The 15,206-nt window shown below is 39.6% G+C and overlaps 1 protein-coding gene across 1 annotated transcript in view; it reads left to right on the top strand.

Moving 5' to 3' along the window:
• The window catches only part of ROR1 (receptor tyrosine kinase like orphan receptor 1), a 450,213-nt gene that overhangs the window by 417,779 nt on the left and 17,228 nt on the right, over nucleotides 1-15,206 (top strand). Inside the window, exon 8 of the mRNA XM_020885651.2 lies at nucleotides 14,616-14,827. Within this exon, the coding sequence (XP_020741310.1) occupies nucleotides 14,616-14,827 (212 nt within the window). The remainder of the gene's footprint in view (nucleotides 1-14,615; nucleotides 14,828-15,206) is intronic.

Below are 15,206 nucleotides of genomic sequence, written 5' to 3'. Positions count from 1 at the left end.
GACATGACTGAACAGACTGCGCATGCACGTACTCACTACACATACAGAGAAATGCTTGTTCTCAGCAAATATTGTTGTGGAGTAGGGAGGTTAAAAAAAGAAAAAATGTGATTCATATAACAATCACAATGTGGTATGTGTGATACAGTAGAAGTTAGCACAAATGCTGCGAAACCAAGAACAGGAAGCTGAAATACACCACAGAAGAGATCGTTAGGGAAAAGTAGCAAAAAATATTGAAAAAATTCTCAGTGATGAAAATTGGGGAAACTATTGTACTATAGTTTCATTCTTACATGTTACCTGTTATGCAATATTGTCTTCCCCTGCAAAATGGTTTTAGGGATGGTTCACCATGCTCAGTTTGAAAAAGAGGTAATCAGACCTTTTTCATGTCACTAGGCTTTAAAATGCCCTCATATGTAGCATAAAGAACCAGTTATGACATTAACTCTTCCAGAGCCACCATTGGAAACTTCAAAGAAAATTATTCTGTAATTTTTAAATGATGAGCACTTAAAATTTATGGTTTTCCCACATGCTATATTCAACATGAAAAGGAGAGTTATAATCACTTACTTAATTGCCCCATCCCTTCTCCTACATCAGGTAGGTGTGAAAATCTGCCAGAGAGCCAGGGATAATGGTAACAATTACTGAGCACTTCCCACGTGCCAGGCATCATTCTTGGGGTTTCCAAGGCTTTATTTATACTCATCCTCTCCCTGAGACAGAGACGGGTATTATTAACCCTTCCCTGGTGGCTCAGATAGTAAAGAATCCACCTGCAATGGGGGAGACCTGGGTTCGATCCCTGGGTTGGGAAGATCTCCCGGAGGAGGGCATGGCAACCCACTCCAGTATTCTTGCCTGGAGAATCCCATGGACAGAGAAGCCTGGAAATCTACAGTCTATGGGGTTGCAAAGAGTCAGACATGACTGAGTGACTAAGCACATACTGCTCATGAAGAAACTGAGGCTCAGACACCAACAGAGTTACCCACTAGTCTGTCTGACTCATCTTCCTGCTACTCCACTGTGCTGTCTTAGGAAACTGATCTGTGTCCTTAAGGAAACCAAATGAATTATTTTAAGGAAAAAAAATGCATTGTTCACTTGACTCCGGGTGAACACCATCGTTCTGTGGGTGACTTCTGACCCATAATTTCTGACTGCAATCCTCATCTGAAGTAGGGAAATACACAGACATAGGGAACAGATTTGTAGCAGCCCAGGGGGAGAGGGAGGTAGGAGGGAAAGATTGGGAGTTTGGGATTAGTGGATGCAAACTAGTATATATTGGCTGGATAAAGAGCAAAGTCCTACTGTAAAGCATAGGTTACTATGTTCAGTATCCAATGGAAAGAAGATACACATGTATTAACTGAGCCCCTTTCTCTCAGCAGAAATTAACACAACACTATAAGTCAACTATACTGGAATACAATTTTTTTTTAAAAAGTAGGGAGATAATTTACTCATGAGCTGGAAGATTTGTTGATAATCGGATTCAAGCTTAAGCACAATTAGTTTAAGTCAAGACTTGATACCTAGAAAGTATTGATTTTCATTTCAGCAGCATTCTTTAGGCAATCAGACCGAAAACACTCTCTAAGGGATGAAAGAAACCCTTGAACAGTCTTTCAGACCTTAGACAGAGAAAGACCACCTATATTATCGACCATGTGCCTGCAGGGTGCTTCGTGCTTTACATCTTCATCTCCATCTAAAATTCATCACCACACTGTGGGACAGATGTTATTAACACATCCCACCAAGGTATATGTCTAAATGAGATAACTCGTAGCATTGGACCTTGAACCCTCGTCTATTTGCATATAGCTCTGACCAAACTCAAAGTTTGTGCTCTTTTCCCAGACACTCTGCTATTTCCCATTTAAAGATCTTTCAGAAATAAATAAAAGGATGACAATAGGCTCCACCTCTGGATTTCAGTATACTGATTCCCATAACATGATATGACATCAAAACTCGTTCCCTTGCTGATGAAGAAATCCATCACAGTGCTTCTCAGTATATTATTATAGCATTAGTCAGTTCAGTGATGTTGCAAACCCTAAGATATTTCTTTCTGAATATCAATCTGCAGAATTCTGAGGACTGGTTAATTCTAGTCACGTGAGAGAGAAATTTAGATGAAAGGTAAATCTACAGATGACAAGCCAGTTTTCATCACTTATAATAATATTTTTTTTTAAATAACATTTTCATTTCATTTTGAAAGAAAACAGTTCCTTTTGAATTCTTCAGGCCAAGCCACAAATACATCCATTAAAGGAGCAGGGAATCCTTGACATGTGATCAATAAACAGTTGCTGAGAGGCTAGCGGCTCCCTAGGGTATGAATTACAGAAGAGAGTAGGTCGGCATCAGCTGTTGTTCCAAGATGAGGCTTCTTGTAATTGCCCCTCAATAGCCCACCTCTAACAAAGTAATCGTACAGAATCCTACTTTTATAACATTTCTTTAGAGCATTTGCTTTTTTTCTCATTTCATCCTTAAAAAATCATGAAAGATAAAGTAGGAATTTCCTGCCCTATTTTAACATATGAGACAGCCAAGGTCTAGGGAAGTGGTAGGACTTACCCAAGAACCCAAATGAGTTAATAGAAACCAGGTCTCCTGTCTCTGGGGCCACTCACTCTTTGTTCTATACCAGTGGTTCTCAAACAGGGCAAGTTTTGCCTTCCAGGGAACATTTAGCAATATCTGGAGATATTTTGGTCATCACAACTGAGTGGGGTTGGGGAAACCTTTGTTGTTGTTGTTGTTGTTGGGTCATTAAGTTGTGTCTGACTCTCTGTGACTCCATGGACTGTATGTCGCCCACCAGGCTCCTCTGTCCATGGGATTTCCCAGGCGAGAATACTGGAGTGGGTTGCCATTTCCTTCTCCAGGGGATCTTCCTGACCCAGGGATCGAACCTGTGCCTCCTGCATTGGCAGGGAGATTCTTTGACATTGAGTCACTCGGGAAGCACGGGGGAATGCTGCTGGCTTCTATCGTGCAGAGGCCAGGGATTCTACTGAACACCCCAGAAGGCACAGAACAGCCCACACGAAGAATTATCCAGCCCAGAACGCCAGTAGTGCCAGGCTTGGGAAACTCTGAGACTGAATTAGAATTACACAATTTAGACTATAGAATAGAGTATATTGTATATACTGTATAAATTATATAATTTAAGCTATAGAATAACAATATTAAATAGCAGTTACCATTTATTGATTGCTTACAAAGAGCCACTATGTAAAGGGTTTTTTTTTTAATGCATTATCTCATGTATAGCAGCTCTATAACTGTATGAGTTGGGTTTTACTTTACCCAAGAAGAGAAAAATGAAACTTAGGTTAAATAACTTGTCCAAAGCTACACGATTAATAAGAAGTGGACCAGGATTCAAAGCTGTAGCCTGTCTTGTAAATTCTATGATTTGTATCTGCGTGTGTTTGTGTATATGAATAGGTAGGTGGGTAGATGGATGGATAGATAGATAGATTGATAGATTGGTGATAGAGATATGGAGAATAACTGTATCTTATAATGAGGTGTAAGCTTGTGGGGCATATTTGCAATGAGTCCTTTTCCTCCTTCCTCTCCAAGGGGATGGAATCTCATGGGAATGTTCCTGCATTCTTTAGTTAAGTCAAAGTTAAAGAGGTTTCAAAATCTCCATGGGGTTTCTCATTTTCCTACTGATATCTTTTGTTTTCATTTCAACTAAGTAAGGCTGAAAGAAGTATAGACCTAATTAAATGCAGAATGTGAGCATTTGTTATAGTTTCTAGAATAAAGGCATTTGAGAACAGTGTGCCCCAGATCGTTTTATCTGTGAACTTTTACTCTAAGACAGAACATAAAATTAAACACAACCAAATATGTCTGCTGTGAATTCTGGGAATTGGCTTAGCTAGGTCTGTGTGCATGAGAAGGCAGTGCCTGGAGAAGGGGAAAGAACAAAAGAAGTTTGAGCCAGACTTGAGCTCTCATCTTCCCTGTCTTTTCTTTCCTATCCCAGGTATCCAGCAATTAGAACAGTTATTATTTATTCATTCATTTACTGAAACCAATGTATATATATTGACCTTCTACTATGCTTTAGATTTTATGAACAAGCCGTGCCCTCCTGTAGCTTACAATCTAGTAGAAGAATCAGAGAGGAAAATACAAATCACTTTAAACACCATAATTCCCAGTGTTCCTGTGTGCTGTAATGTGCTTTTCTGTGTGTGCTAATATTTGCTACTGGTTGAACACTGTGTGAAGTTCTTTACAATAGCATCTGGCCTATGACTTAGCTGATGCTCAGTAACTGATGCTCGAGTTAACCCTCATAATAACCACAGGTTAAAGGTATCACCTCCATTTTACTAATGGAGATGCTGAGACAATGTTGTTTTTACTAAAGACAAGATTGGGTCCACAGGATTCAAGGTCCCGCCTGTGTCCACCATGCTACAGCTACTTAAAGAACAAATTATATCTTATTCAGAAGAATAAGCATTCCTTTATTGTTTTCCTTTCCCCTTTGATCCTTATGAGCTCTCTAGGTCACCTTTTTTGTTAATATTTGTTTGCTTGTTTGTTTGTTTATTTTTGTCCATGCTGGATCTTTGTTAATGTGTGGCCTTCTCTCTAACTGTGGTGAGCTGGGGCCTACTTTCTAGTTGTGGTACACGGGCTTCTCAGTGTGGTGGCTTCTCTTGTTGCTGAGCACAGGCTCTAGGTATACGGGCTTCTGCAGTTGTGGCGCACGGACTTAGTTGCTCTGCGGCGTGTGAAATCTTCCCTGACTAGGGATCTAACCCATATCCCCTGCACTGGCAGGTGGATTCTCATCCACCAAGTCACCAGGGAAGTCCCTCTCTACGTCTTTGATTTTCTTACATGAAGCTGCGCAGATGCAGGAATGGAGCCCCCAGCCATAAGACGTCTACTCTGAGACCCCAGGGTGTTCTTGTTAGCCTCAGCCTGATAGGGACTAGTTCCCCTGGCAGCTCCACCCAGGCCTCACATCGTTTGCCCTTTTCCCGTTAAGTCCTAAGTCTCCTCCCTTCCTGGCAGCCCTGGGTTCCCAGTCCTCAGAGTTGGCCATCTTCCCTGAGATCCTGCCTGCAAACCTTCATTTGCTATGTTTTCACCTCTAGTCCCTGTGGCCACCTTCCAAGCCAAATACTGTGGACTGGGTGGAAACGAAGTCGAAAGAGAAACATTTGCCTATGTTCTTTCCAACCAGTACCTAGGCACACCTCCGAACTCACAGTTTCACTGTAGCCCTTATCACTGCTGTTTCACGCAGCTCTGAGAGGGAAACGGAAAAATGTCTACTTCTCTGGGAGCTCCTTTTGCATTGATTTGGCCATTTCCCTTGGTCCGTATTTTCTGTCTTCCCAACTAATTAAGATCCTCTATTTGTTTCTTTTTTTGAATTGTAGTGAGGAGGCAGAACCTTGATTGCATTCATGTTTTCATATTCAAACCTTCGCCCTTTATTTCCACCTAGATGAGTCTTGATTCTTCTACTAGACAGGCCAGTGTGTTTGAGTCACTGCTAAATAAAGGTTTCTTCCTCCACCAAAGAACCAGAGCTTCCAAACAGTGGTATTGTTTTTACTCTTAAACCAGCTTCACCAAAGAGTACCCATTGATAAGAAAAGTAGTGAGCCATTTGGCTCCATATGGAGTTTTCATACCTGGCCTGTTGCTTTTGTATTTCCTTTTAAGTCCTTGGCTTACATCAGTTTGCCAAAGGGCACGTTGCCCAGTTCTGTGCCTGAATAGCCCTGACTTGTCCCATAACCTTACAAACACCCACCCTGGGTTCTGCTTTGTCACAAACCATTTTCTCCAACGTGGTGGTTTACAGTTTGGGGCAAGGCAGATGTTTTCCAGATTGCGAACACTGCAGTTTTTAACTCACTCTGTCAGCAGCCTTCTCCCATATTTCATAGAAGACCTGTTGTAAGGCAACTTGTCTTTCAGCCATTTCTTCAAACCAAAATTGAACATTACAGTGGATTGGATGTTGGGGAGGGGGAGCAGAGGAGGGAATAGAGCACTGCTTTGTATAGTTTGAAGTTTTCCGGAAGAGTTATTTTTGTGCTCCAGAGATTTTCAAGATGTACTTTGGTCTCCAGTCTTTGTATATTTTCAGCAAAGTAAAGAACAATAGTTACCAAAAACTTATAAGTGAGTCATGTTTCACAAACATGTTTCAACATAAAATAATTTTCTCTAAAAGGATTTTTTTAAAATTTTATTGTCCTCAGTGTATATTGAGTCACTTACCTAGTGTGTCAGCTACTCTAACAAGCAGCTTTTGGAGGCCTTTAACTCTTTGGGCCCACCCCTATGCCGACAGGAAGTGCTCCTTGTCATCTTGAACTTTCAGTGACAGAATTCTGCTGTAACACCCTGGTGATTGTTGTTACTGGCTTTGCATCAGTCAACATTCTGGCAGGAAACAAAAAGCACAAGCGAATAGACTAAGGAGAATTTTATAAAGATATGGTTTTTAAAGGTGTTGGCAGAATTAGGGTAAACCAATAAGGTGCAGGACCTGGGGCTAACAGGAGTGAAGCAATACCATTCTAGGCCTGGAGAGTCAATATGAATCGATTACCCCTCCCCATAGAGTACAGCCAAGGCTGAAGAGAGGGCTGTCCAGCGTCTGCTGTGGCCTTTGGTAGAGGCAGGCAGGCAAGCCTCTGCAACCCAGCAGGAAGGGAGCCAGAGGAATAAACACACCAGCCATCCTCTCTCTTCTTGCCCTGGGGTTCTTTTTATCATGCCAGTGCCTCCCAAGAGCTGGACCTAACTGGAAGCCAGAGTCCCATTAATCCTGTGCATAGAGATCAGCCTCAGCATAGAGCTGGATGGAAAATGACTAAGACTAGATCTGGTGAGCTAGGGACACTTAGGGGAAGTATTCATCACTGGCTTTAAATCAGTTGCTTCGTAAGAGAGTCCAAAGTTCAGTGGGAGTCTAAGTAAGGTATGTCAACTCCATTTATAAAATCAGAGCATCTTAAAGGAATATAGAAATCAAACAACCTCTGCTTGAACATGTCAGAGACCTGCAGAGACAAGGTTATCTCTCTAACCAAAGTTATTATGTGCTGGCTCCCCCTGTTCAAATCTGCCTTTATATGCCAGAAGCTAAAACTTGTATGTGAAACCTCCTGATTTTTTTTTTTCTTAAATGTGAGCCACTACTTTAAATTGAGGGAAAATAAAAAGCTAGTAAGGAACAAGTGTGTGTACTAGAATTGGTTTTTAACATCTGGTGTGATCTCTTATTGAAATTTTAACACTTTTATTGCATCCTTCGTTCAGTTTTTTTCTCCTTTGATCCAAAGAGCATATAGCTCCTCCCAACTTTCCTTACCGATCCTCCTCTCTGCATGTTTCTTGCTCCTCCAAAGTCCTTCTTAAAAAACATGACTCTTAGAGTTGAAACAATTTTTGACATCTTTTAACCAGAACAGATCAGAAGAGGGCTGTGATTCTTGACCATGACTCAGTACTGCCAATGAAGGGTGTTTCATTGCTATAAGTGCCAGCTATGAATTTTTTTCAGAAATTTCATTATGCTGTTGCTGAATCCAGCTGAGCCTTCAAGTCGTCACACAAACTTATGAGTCTTCTTTTGTTTTTTTGGTTTTAGTTTGGTTATATCAAAAATTATTTAGTAGATCTGGACTTCTCTAAACAGGGCTTTAACCTAACTTCAAGTTATCATATTATAAAATTTCCACTGGTGGTTTGAGGGTCATTATTCTAACCTGTTGTGTATGATCCTCTAAAATTTTATTTCTGTAGTCAACTAATTATCTTTCTTAGATTCAGGCCATTTCAAGTTTGATAAACATGTCATCATCAAGTAGTTGATGACAGTATTGAACAGGCAGGTCCTCTCAAGGGTAGCCTTCTATAATTTGATGTTGTTTGCTGATTAACATATTAGAATATAGCCATGTGATGAAGTACAAACCCATCTATTGATATTATTATCTAGTCCTCCATCTTTTGTCCATAAGGATATCATGAATCAGTTGATCAAACGTTTTGCTAAAGTTTAAACATGTTTGTCCTATCACTCCAAAATAATCGTGTCAAAGATGAAAGACATTCAATGTTATAGAACCTATTGGATCTTGATATCTTTTTTTTCTTAATCGTGAGCCACTACTTTAAATTGGGGGAAAATAAAAAGCTAGTAAGGAACAAGTGTGTGTACCAGAACTAGTTTTTAACATCTGGTGTCATCTCTTATTGAAATTTTAAGACTTTTATTGCATCCTTCATTTGGTTTTTCCCCCTTTGATCCAAAGAGTATATAGCTCCTTAAAAATTAGCTCAACTAAAAAGTTAGCAAAGGACTTAGACATTCCTCCAAAGATGATATACAAATGGACAAGAAGCATTATAAGAATATGCTCAATATCACTTAATAATTAAAATAATTAAAGAAATGCAAATCAAAACTACAACAATATCTCATCTCATATCCATTAAGATGGCCACTATCAAAAAATAGAATATAGCAAATGTTAGCAAAGATGAGGAGAAATTAAGACCATTTTGCACTGTAGGTAGAAAGGCAAAATGTTGTAGTAGTGACTATAGAAAACGTATGGATATTCCTCAAAAAGTTAAAAATAGAATAACCATATGATCCAGCAATCCCACTTTGAGTATACATCCAAAAGAACTGAAAGCAAGATCTCAAAAAGATATTTACACACCCATGTTCATCGCAGCATTATTCACAAAACCTGAAAGCAGAAAGCAAGTCAATGCCAACAGTAGATGAATGGGTAAAAAAAAAAAAAAATGTGGTACTTATATACAATGGAGCATGGTTCAGCCTTGAAAAAGAAGAAAGTCTTGTCACATGCAACAACATGGATAAACCTTGAGGACATTATTCTGAGTAAAGCAAGCCAACCAAAAGACAAATACCATATGGGTCCACTTACATGAGATATCTAAAGTAGTCTAGTTCCTAGAAACAAAAGGTAGAATGGTAGCTGCCAAGATCTGGGGGGAGGGGGAAATGGAGAATTGTTGTTCAATGAGTACAGAGTTTCAGTTTTGCAAAATGAAAAAATTCTGGAGATCTGTACAATAGTATGAATATACTTCACACTATTGAAATGTACACTTCCAAACGGTTAGGATGGTAAATTTTCTTACATGCTTTTTTTTTACCATGATTTTTAAGAAAAAATGTTTTCATTTAAAAGATTAGCCCAACTCTTTCCTTTTGTAGAAAATGGAGGCCCCAAGATTTAAAGAAACTTTTAGTGAACTTGTGTGGATTCCAGTTACTAAGGTTTTTCTCAAGGACTCACAAATGAGTTACTGCCCTAACTTAATGTGGTTAAAACATTTTCCAAGGAGAAAAATGTTAATCACTGTATATGGGCTATTCAGAGTCTTTTAAAGAATTCATTTGAGAATACATAAGGCAATAGATCATCTACTTAGTATTTCTATCATTAAGTCAAGAGAGCGAGTGGCTGGGCCCAGTGCGCCAACTGAAGGCCTATTTGCCACCTTTCTTTCTTCAGTTTCCAGGTACTTGCTTAAATATCACCAGTGCAGGCCCCCATCTGCCACAGGCCCACTTATTTTGTAGTTTTCAAATAATAAATGGTGGCTCCTCTGTTTGTTTTCTATGGTTTTTTAAATTTTTTCAGACAAGATCATAATTCAACTTGTTTAATTTCCTTTGAATTCTAAGGTTCTGTAAGACTTCTTCCCACCTTTGCCAGATTTAAGATCTGAGTACTTTCTTTTTTTAACTCAAAGTAATATCCCAGATGATGTTTCACTTCATAAAAGTACCTCTTGAATGAGAAATCATGTTTACCTTGCTGTAAGCCCCAAGAGAAGAAAGAAGTGTTTTCTCCATTATATTTAATTACTAATCAAAGTATTGAATATCATTGTAAAAACAAAATAGGAATGTCAGATGTGAACTGTGATACCAAATTGTTGATTTTTAAAAAGAAAATTAATCATGTGATTCAGCTAAATTGTTGGTTTCAAAAATCCCAAGTATTTAACTTGACGTAACTAATATGTGCATTTAACTTTTAAACAGTTATTCCAAAGTTTTAAAAATCTTCCCCATTCTAATTTTCAGCCAGTTTTCTTTGCAGGGCCTCAGAGGTGTCTATTACCCTTTAAAATGAATAGTAAGAATAATGTCCATTGTTCTTATGTGATTCTTTTTAATAGTATAACTCCCACTAGATATTAGTCCTTACTTAGAAGGAATCTTGGAATCTTAATAAGAATGATGAAAAACAATTCCATATAGTATTTTGATTTTTATTAGTCATATAATTTAAAAAGCACAGAGGCATTGAAGACAGACAGACTTTCATTCCAACCCTGACTCCCCCACTTCCTCTGTTGTTGTTCACCCCCTCAGTGGTGTCCAACTCTTTGTGACCCCATGGACTGTAGCACGCCAGGCCTCCCTGTCCTTCATCATCTCCCAGAGCTTGTTCAAACTCATGTCCATTGAGTTGGTGATGCCGTCCGACCATCTTGTCCTCTGTCGACCTCTTCTGCTCCTGCCTTCAATCTTTTCCAGTATCAGGGTCTTTTCTAATGAGTCAGCTCTTTGCATCAGATGGCCAAAGTATTGGAGCTTCAGCTACAGCATCTGTCCTTCCAATGAATATTCAGGGTTGATTTCCTTTAGGATTGACTGGTTTGATCTTGCAGTCCAAGGGACTCTCACAAGTCTTCTCCAACACCACAGTTCAAGTTTTGGCAAATTTATCCTTTCTCAGCCTCAGTTTCCCTGTGTGTGAAATCAAGATAACCTGGACTTCCCTGGTGGTCCAGTGGTTAGGACTTTGCCTTCCAACATGAGGGATTCGGGTTCAACCCCTGGTTGGGGAGCTAGGATCCTACATAACTCTCTGCCAAGAAGGCAAAACATTAAACAGAAGCAATAGTGAACAAGTTCAAGAAAGACTTAAAAAAAAAATAGAAAACAAGATAATCCAAAGTGCGGGGTTAAAATGAGGAATAAAAATGGTAGGACATTAGAAAGAGGTTGGGCAAATGTTAGTTTTCTAATTTTCCATGAGTAAGGTTAGTTGTTCTGTGGAATGTTTTTATATGAAGTTTTTTGAGCCAGACAGTGACTCCCCTTCTGGCCAAGTGCAGAGAGCCGTGTGGGAAAGGAAGCGTGTAGTCAGTAAGACTTACAATGGGCCTGAATTTGTTTTCTGTCACTTCCAACATGACCACGTAGTGTTCTGCTTGATTATTTCACTTGGCAAGAAGACACTGTCCTCGTTTGCATATCCTCAGTGTAATCAGAGGGAGCCAAGTTTGACAATGTTTAAAGGATTTAGCTTCTTGAAGTTTGTTCTCCGGCAGACCTACACGGGGATTTGTCCCAGACCTCCCGTTTCAGTCAAAGGCGTTCCATGAATAATCTGATACGGAGTGAGTACAGAATAGACTCCTTTGTTTGCCAGACAGGTGAGGACCCTAGTTTCTCTTGTTGCTAAATATGTGGCCAGAAAAATGACTAACTTTACATTCGTGCTAAATTAACCTCATTCCTTTTGTAATCTTACCCTCAAAATGATTTCACTGAAAATCCAAGAATAACAAGAGGCACTTCCCCCCCTAGGGGCCTGAAAAACTTGAAAGTGTTTTATAATGTTAGTAATAATCATAGATGCAATGGTTTATTTCTGGACCTTCTATCCTGTTCCATTGCTTTACAGTAGAAATTAACAAAAAATTGTAAGGCAAATTATACTCAAAAAAAATTAATAATAATAAAAATGAAAGTGTTAGTCGCTCAAGTCACGTCCGACTCTTTGTGACTCCTTGGACTGTAGCTCACCAGGCTCCTCCGTCCATGGGATTTTCCAGGCAAGAATACTGGAGTGGGTTGCCATTTCCTTCTCCAAATAATAATAATAACAGCATTGAATAACTACTCAACAGTTTTCAGTTTTCCCAGACTCTTTGCTGACTATCCTCTCTCATATGAACTAAACAAGGTTGGCAGAGCAGGTATTATTATCCCCCTTGAATAATTGAGGTTAGAGAGAGGTTTCTGGCTTACTGTTATTTAGAATTTCCAGCCCAAAGTTTTATTCCCTGAATCTTCCTACTCTAAAGGTGGAGGGTAAACATTGTGTGATTGAGCTATAACAGGAACTAGAATAGATACTTTCCATGTTTCTTCACTTGTGGTTTATAACAGTTTTCTGAAAGAGTCCTATTTTACAGATGAGTTTGCTCAGAGAAGCCACATGCCTACTCAAGGCTACACAGATAATGAAAAAGTCCGTCTTCAGAGATTTCTCACTCTAAAACATAGTCTCCTTTGTTGTATAAAGTGGATGGATAGATAGATTAAGAGATATAGCCATCCCCTTCCCTCAGTCTGTCCACCCACCCACAGACATGCAGAAATAGGTGTTATTACAACATCCAAAACCCAGTTCCCAACGACTAGTATGATTAGAACAACCTTCAGAGACGCCTGGGTTTATGCTCACCTGCCACAGTGTACAAGTGGAGCGTTCAAAAGCATCATACCTGGCAAAGCTTCAGTGTTAGTCCCTACCTTTTAGGCCTCCTTCCTTCCTACTTCCATGAAACAAGAGAAAACCTACCCCAGGAAAATAGGTGCAAAACAACAGCTACTCTCACATGACGGGCAGTCTAGTGTAGTACTGGAGCAGGAGGTGTGAAGCAAGACCAACTGGGCAGGAATCCGAGCTGTAGAATTACTGGCTACATGTCCTTGGGCAAGTAAATTAACCACCCTGCCCCTCAGCTTCCTCATCTGTAAGAGCAAGGATGAGGATGGTACCTATCCCATGGGGTTGGTGGTGAGGATAAAATGAATGAGTTATGAAAAGTGCTAGGAACATTACTTGGCCCATAGTAATAATAACAGCTAACATGATTTTCCGCTGATAGAAAACACTCAATAAATATTAAAACTGTAATTTTTATTATATTCAGCAAGCAGATTTCATCCTTCCCCCAGCTCCTCTGAGGGTTAACCCACAGATGACAGGTTTTAGGGCCCCTTCCTAACTTCTCATGTTGAGTCTGTTTCTATGGAAAGTGTGATTAATTACTGCTGTATCTCACTGAACAGCAGGTTCCCAAAGAAAGTATGTGCAAGTAAAAGCTATGTATGGTATATTCTCACTTACATGTATTGAGGAAGCTTACTGTTTAAAGGGACTTTTATGGTCTCTCCACCCTTCTATCCATACTTCCCTTGTAGCATTTCCAATAGCTTATTGTAATTATCTTGTCGCTGTTTTCCTTACCTGATCACGAACTCCTTAAGAGCAAAGCACATGTTCTATTTCATTTTATATTCCCAGTACCTAGTGGAGTGCTTGCCAGTAGTAAGTTTTGTTTATTGACTAACTGAACAAATGGGAGGATGAGGGAATGGATGCATGGTTAATTCTTTTAAGTAAATAATCAACTCTCAATTTTATGTCAATCTGACTTTTCACACTGTGGATTTTCTTGAAGCTAGATAGCTGATGACGTTCTTGGTGATCAGGGTGCATCATTATGCAGCCCCTCTAATTACTGTCCCAAAATGCTTGCATTTGTCCTACCAGTCAGGTCATTCATTAATTTTAGTGTATACTCAGGGCATTGAGTTTAATAGTCAGACTCAAATCGGAAAAAGAAAAATATGAGTCCTTGTGTCCTTCTATAATGTTATTTTATATATATTCTTTTATATTATATTCTTTCCCAAGCAATGGTAACAGTGGATGTGTCAGATTTCAAAAATATACTTCAAAGGGTTAGCACTCATAATTACTGAGTTCATATGAAACTCTTTAAGAAGAATTCTTGGCTTTCAAAAAAGTGTCAAGTTATACAGTGATGCTGTGAGAGAGGGAATTGTAGACACCATCCAAAACAGACAGATACTTCACTTCTGTGGATGAGAAAAAGTGAGACCCAGAGAGGTGAATGATTTGTTCAGGGTCACACAGCTCAGCAGAGATGGAGCTAGCCCTGACTTCTGGTCCTCATATTCTCAGGCTAGGGGCTTTGTGGGCCCTGGGGTCAGTATTCTTTGGTGATGTTGATTCTGGAAGATGCAGGACTGGCCCTGTATGTCCAAGCCAGCCAAGACAAGGGCACGATTCCTGGAATGCTACGTTGTGGTTGATATGGGCTGGCGGCCAATGGAAGAAGACCCCTGTGGTCCACATTAACACTCCTGGATGTATACAGTCCATCCATGTGGCGTTTAACTTTTAAGGTGTTGGAGAAATGCAGCTCTGCTGCTAAACAGAGGTGACCCACGCACATGCGAAGTCTTCATAATGTCCCTCTGCAATTTTTAAACGTTTGAACTCTAAACTTTTCAACTTTAATAAATTACATTGAAGGTTTGATAGAAACAAATTGTAATAAGCAAGGGTTCTTTTTTCTCACAGAAGATTTGTGTGTATTGAAGAATAGGAGATCATTTTAAAGCTCTGCTATGCAATATTATCTATGTTATTTGAACTAGTATAACTTTTGCTCTTTTCCACTTCTACACCCAGATTCAAAGGATTCCAAGGAGAAGAATAAAATGGAAATCCTGTACATACTGGTGCCTAGTGTTGCCATCCCCCTGGCCATTGCTTTGCTCTTCTTCTTCATTTGTGTCTGTCGCAATAACCAGAAGTCGTCATCACCGCCTGTCCAGAGACAACCGAAACATGTCAGAGGTCAAAATGTAGAGATGTCAATGTTGAACGCGTATAAACCCAAGGTAAAACTAGCAGTCCTGAGCTGCGCTTATTCTATAGACTTCAAGCTAAAGCAAAACTTATAATCCTCTCAAGCTTAGAAATCAAATGATACAGAATTAGAAGTTGTATTAGTACTAGAGTACATTGTCAGCATAAGCATGCATCTCTAACTATCCCAGGCAGCTTGAGCATACTTTCATCAGTGTAACCACTTTGGGGTTGGACTATCACCTCACTGCCTTGCATAGAGTTTGCGATGGAAGGAACCCTTATGAGATCATCTCTACCAGCCCCTCAGGATTCAGGGCGTGAGCTGTTTTTCTAAATTTTCAAAAATGAAATTCCATTTTCTTCCAATTAAACTGAAAAGAGCTGAACAGACAGAGAGAGAGAGGGAGA

This window comes from Odocoileus virginianus, chromosome 5 (genome assembly GCF_023699985.2).
Source record: "Odocoileus virginianus isolate 20LAN1187 ecotype Illinois chromosome 5, Ovbor_1.2, whole genome shotgun sequence".
NCBI classification, from domain to species: Eukaryota; Metazoa; Chordata; class Mammalia; order Artiodactyla; family Cervidae; genus Odocoileus; species Odocoileus virginianus.
The sequence above is the reverse complement of the archived record's forward strand: the minus strand, read 5'-3'. Positions and strand labels throughout refer to the sequence as shown.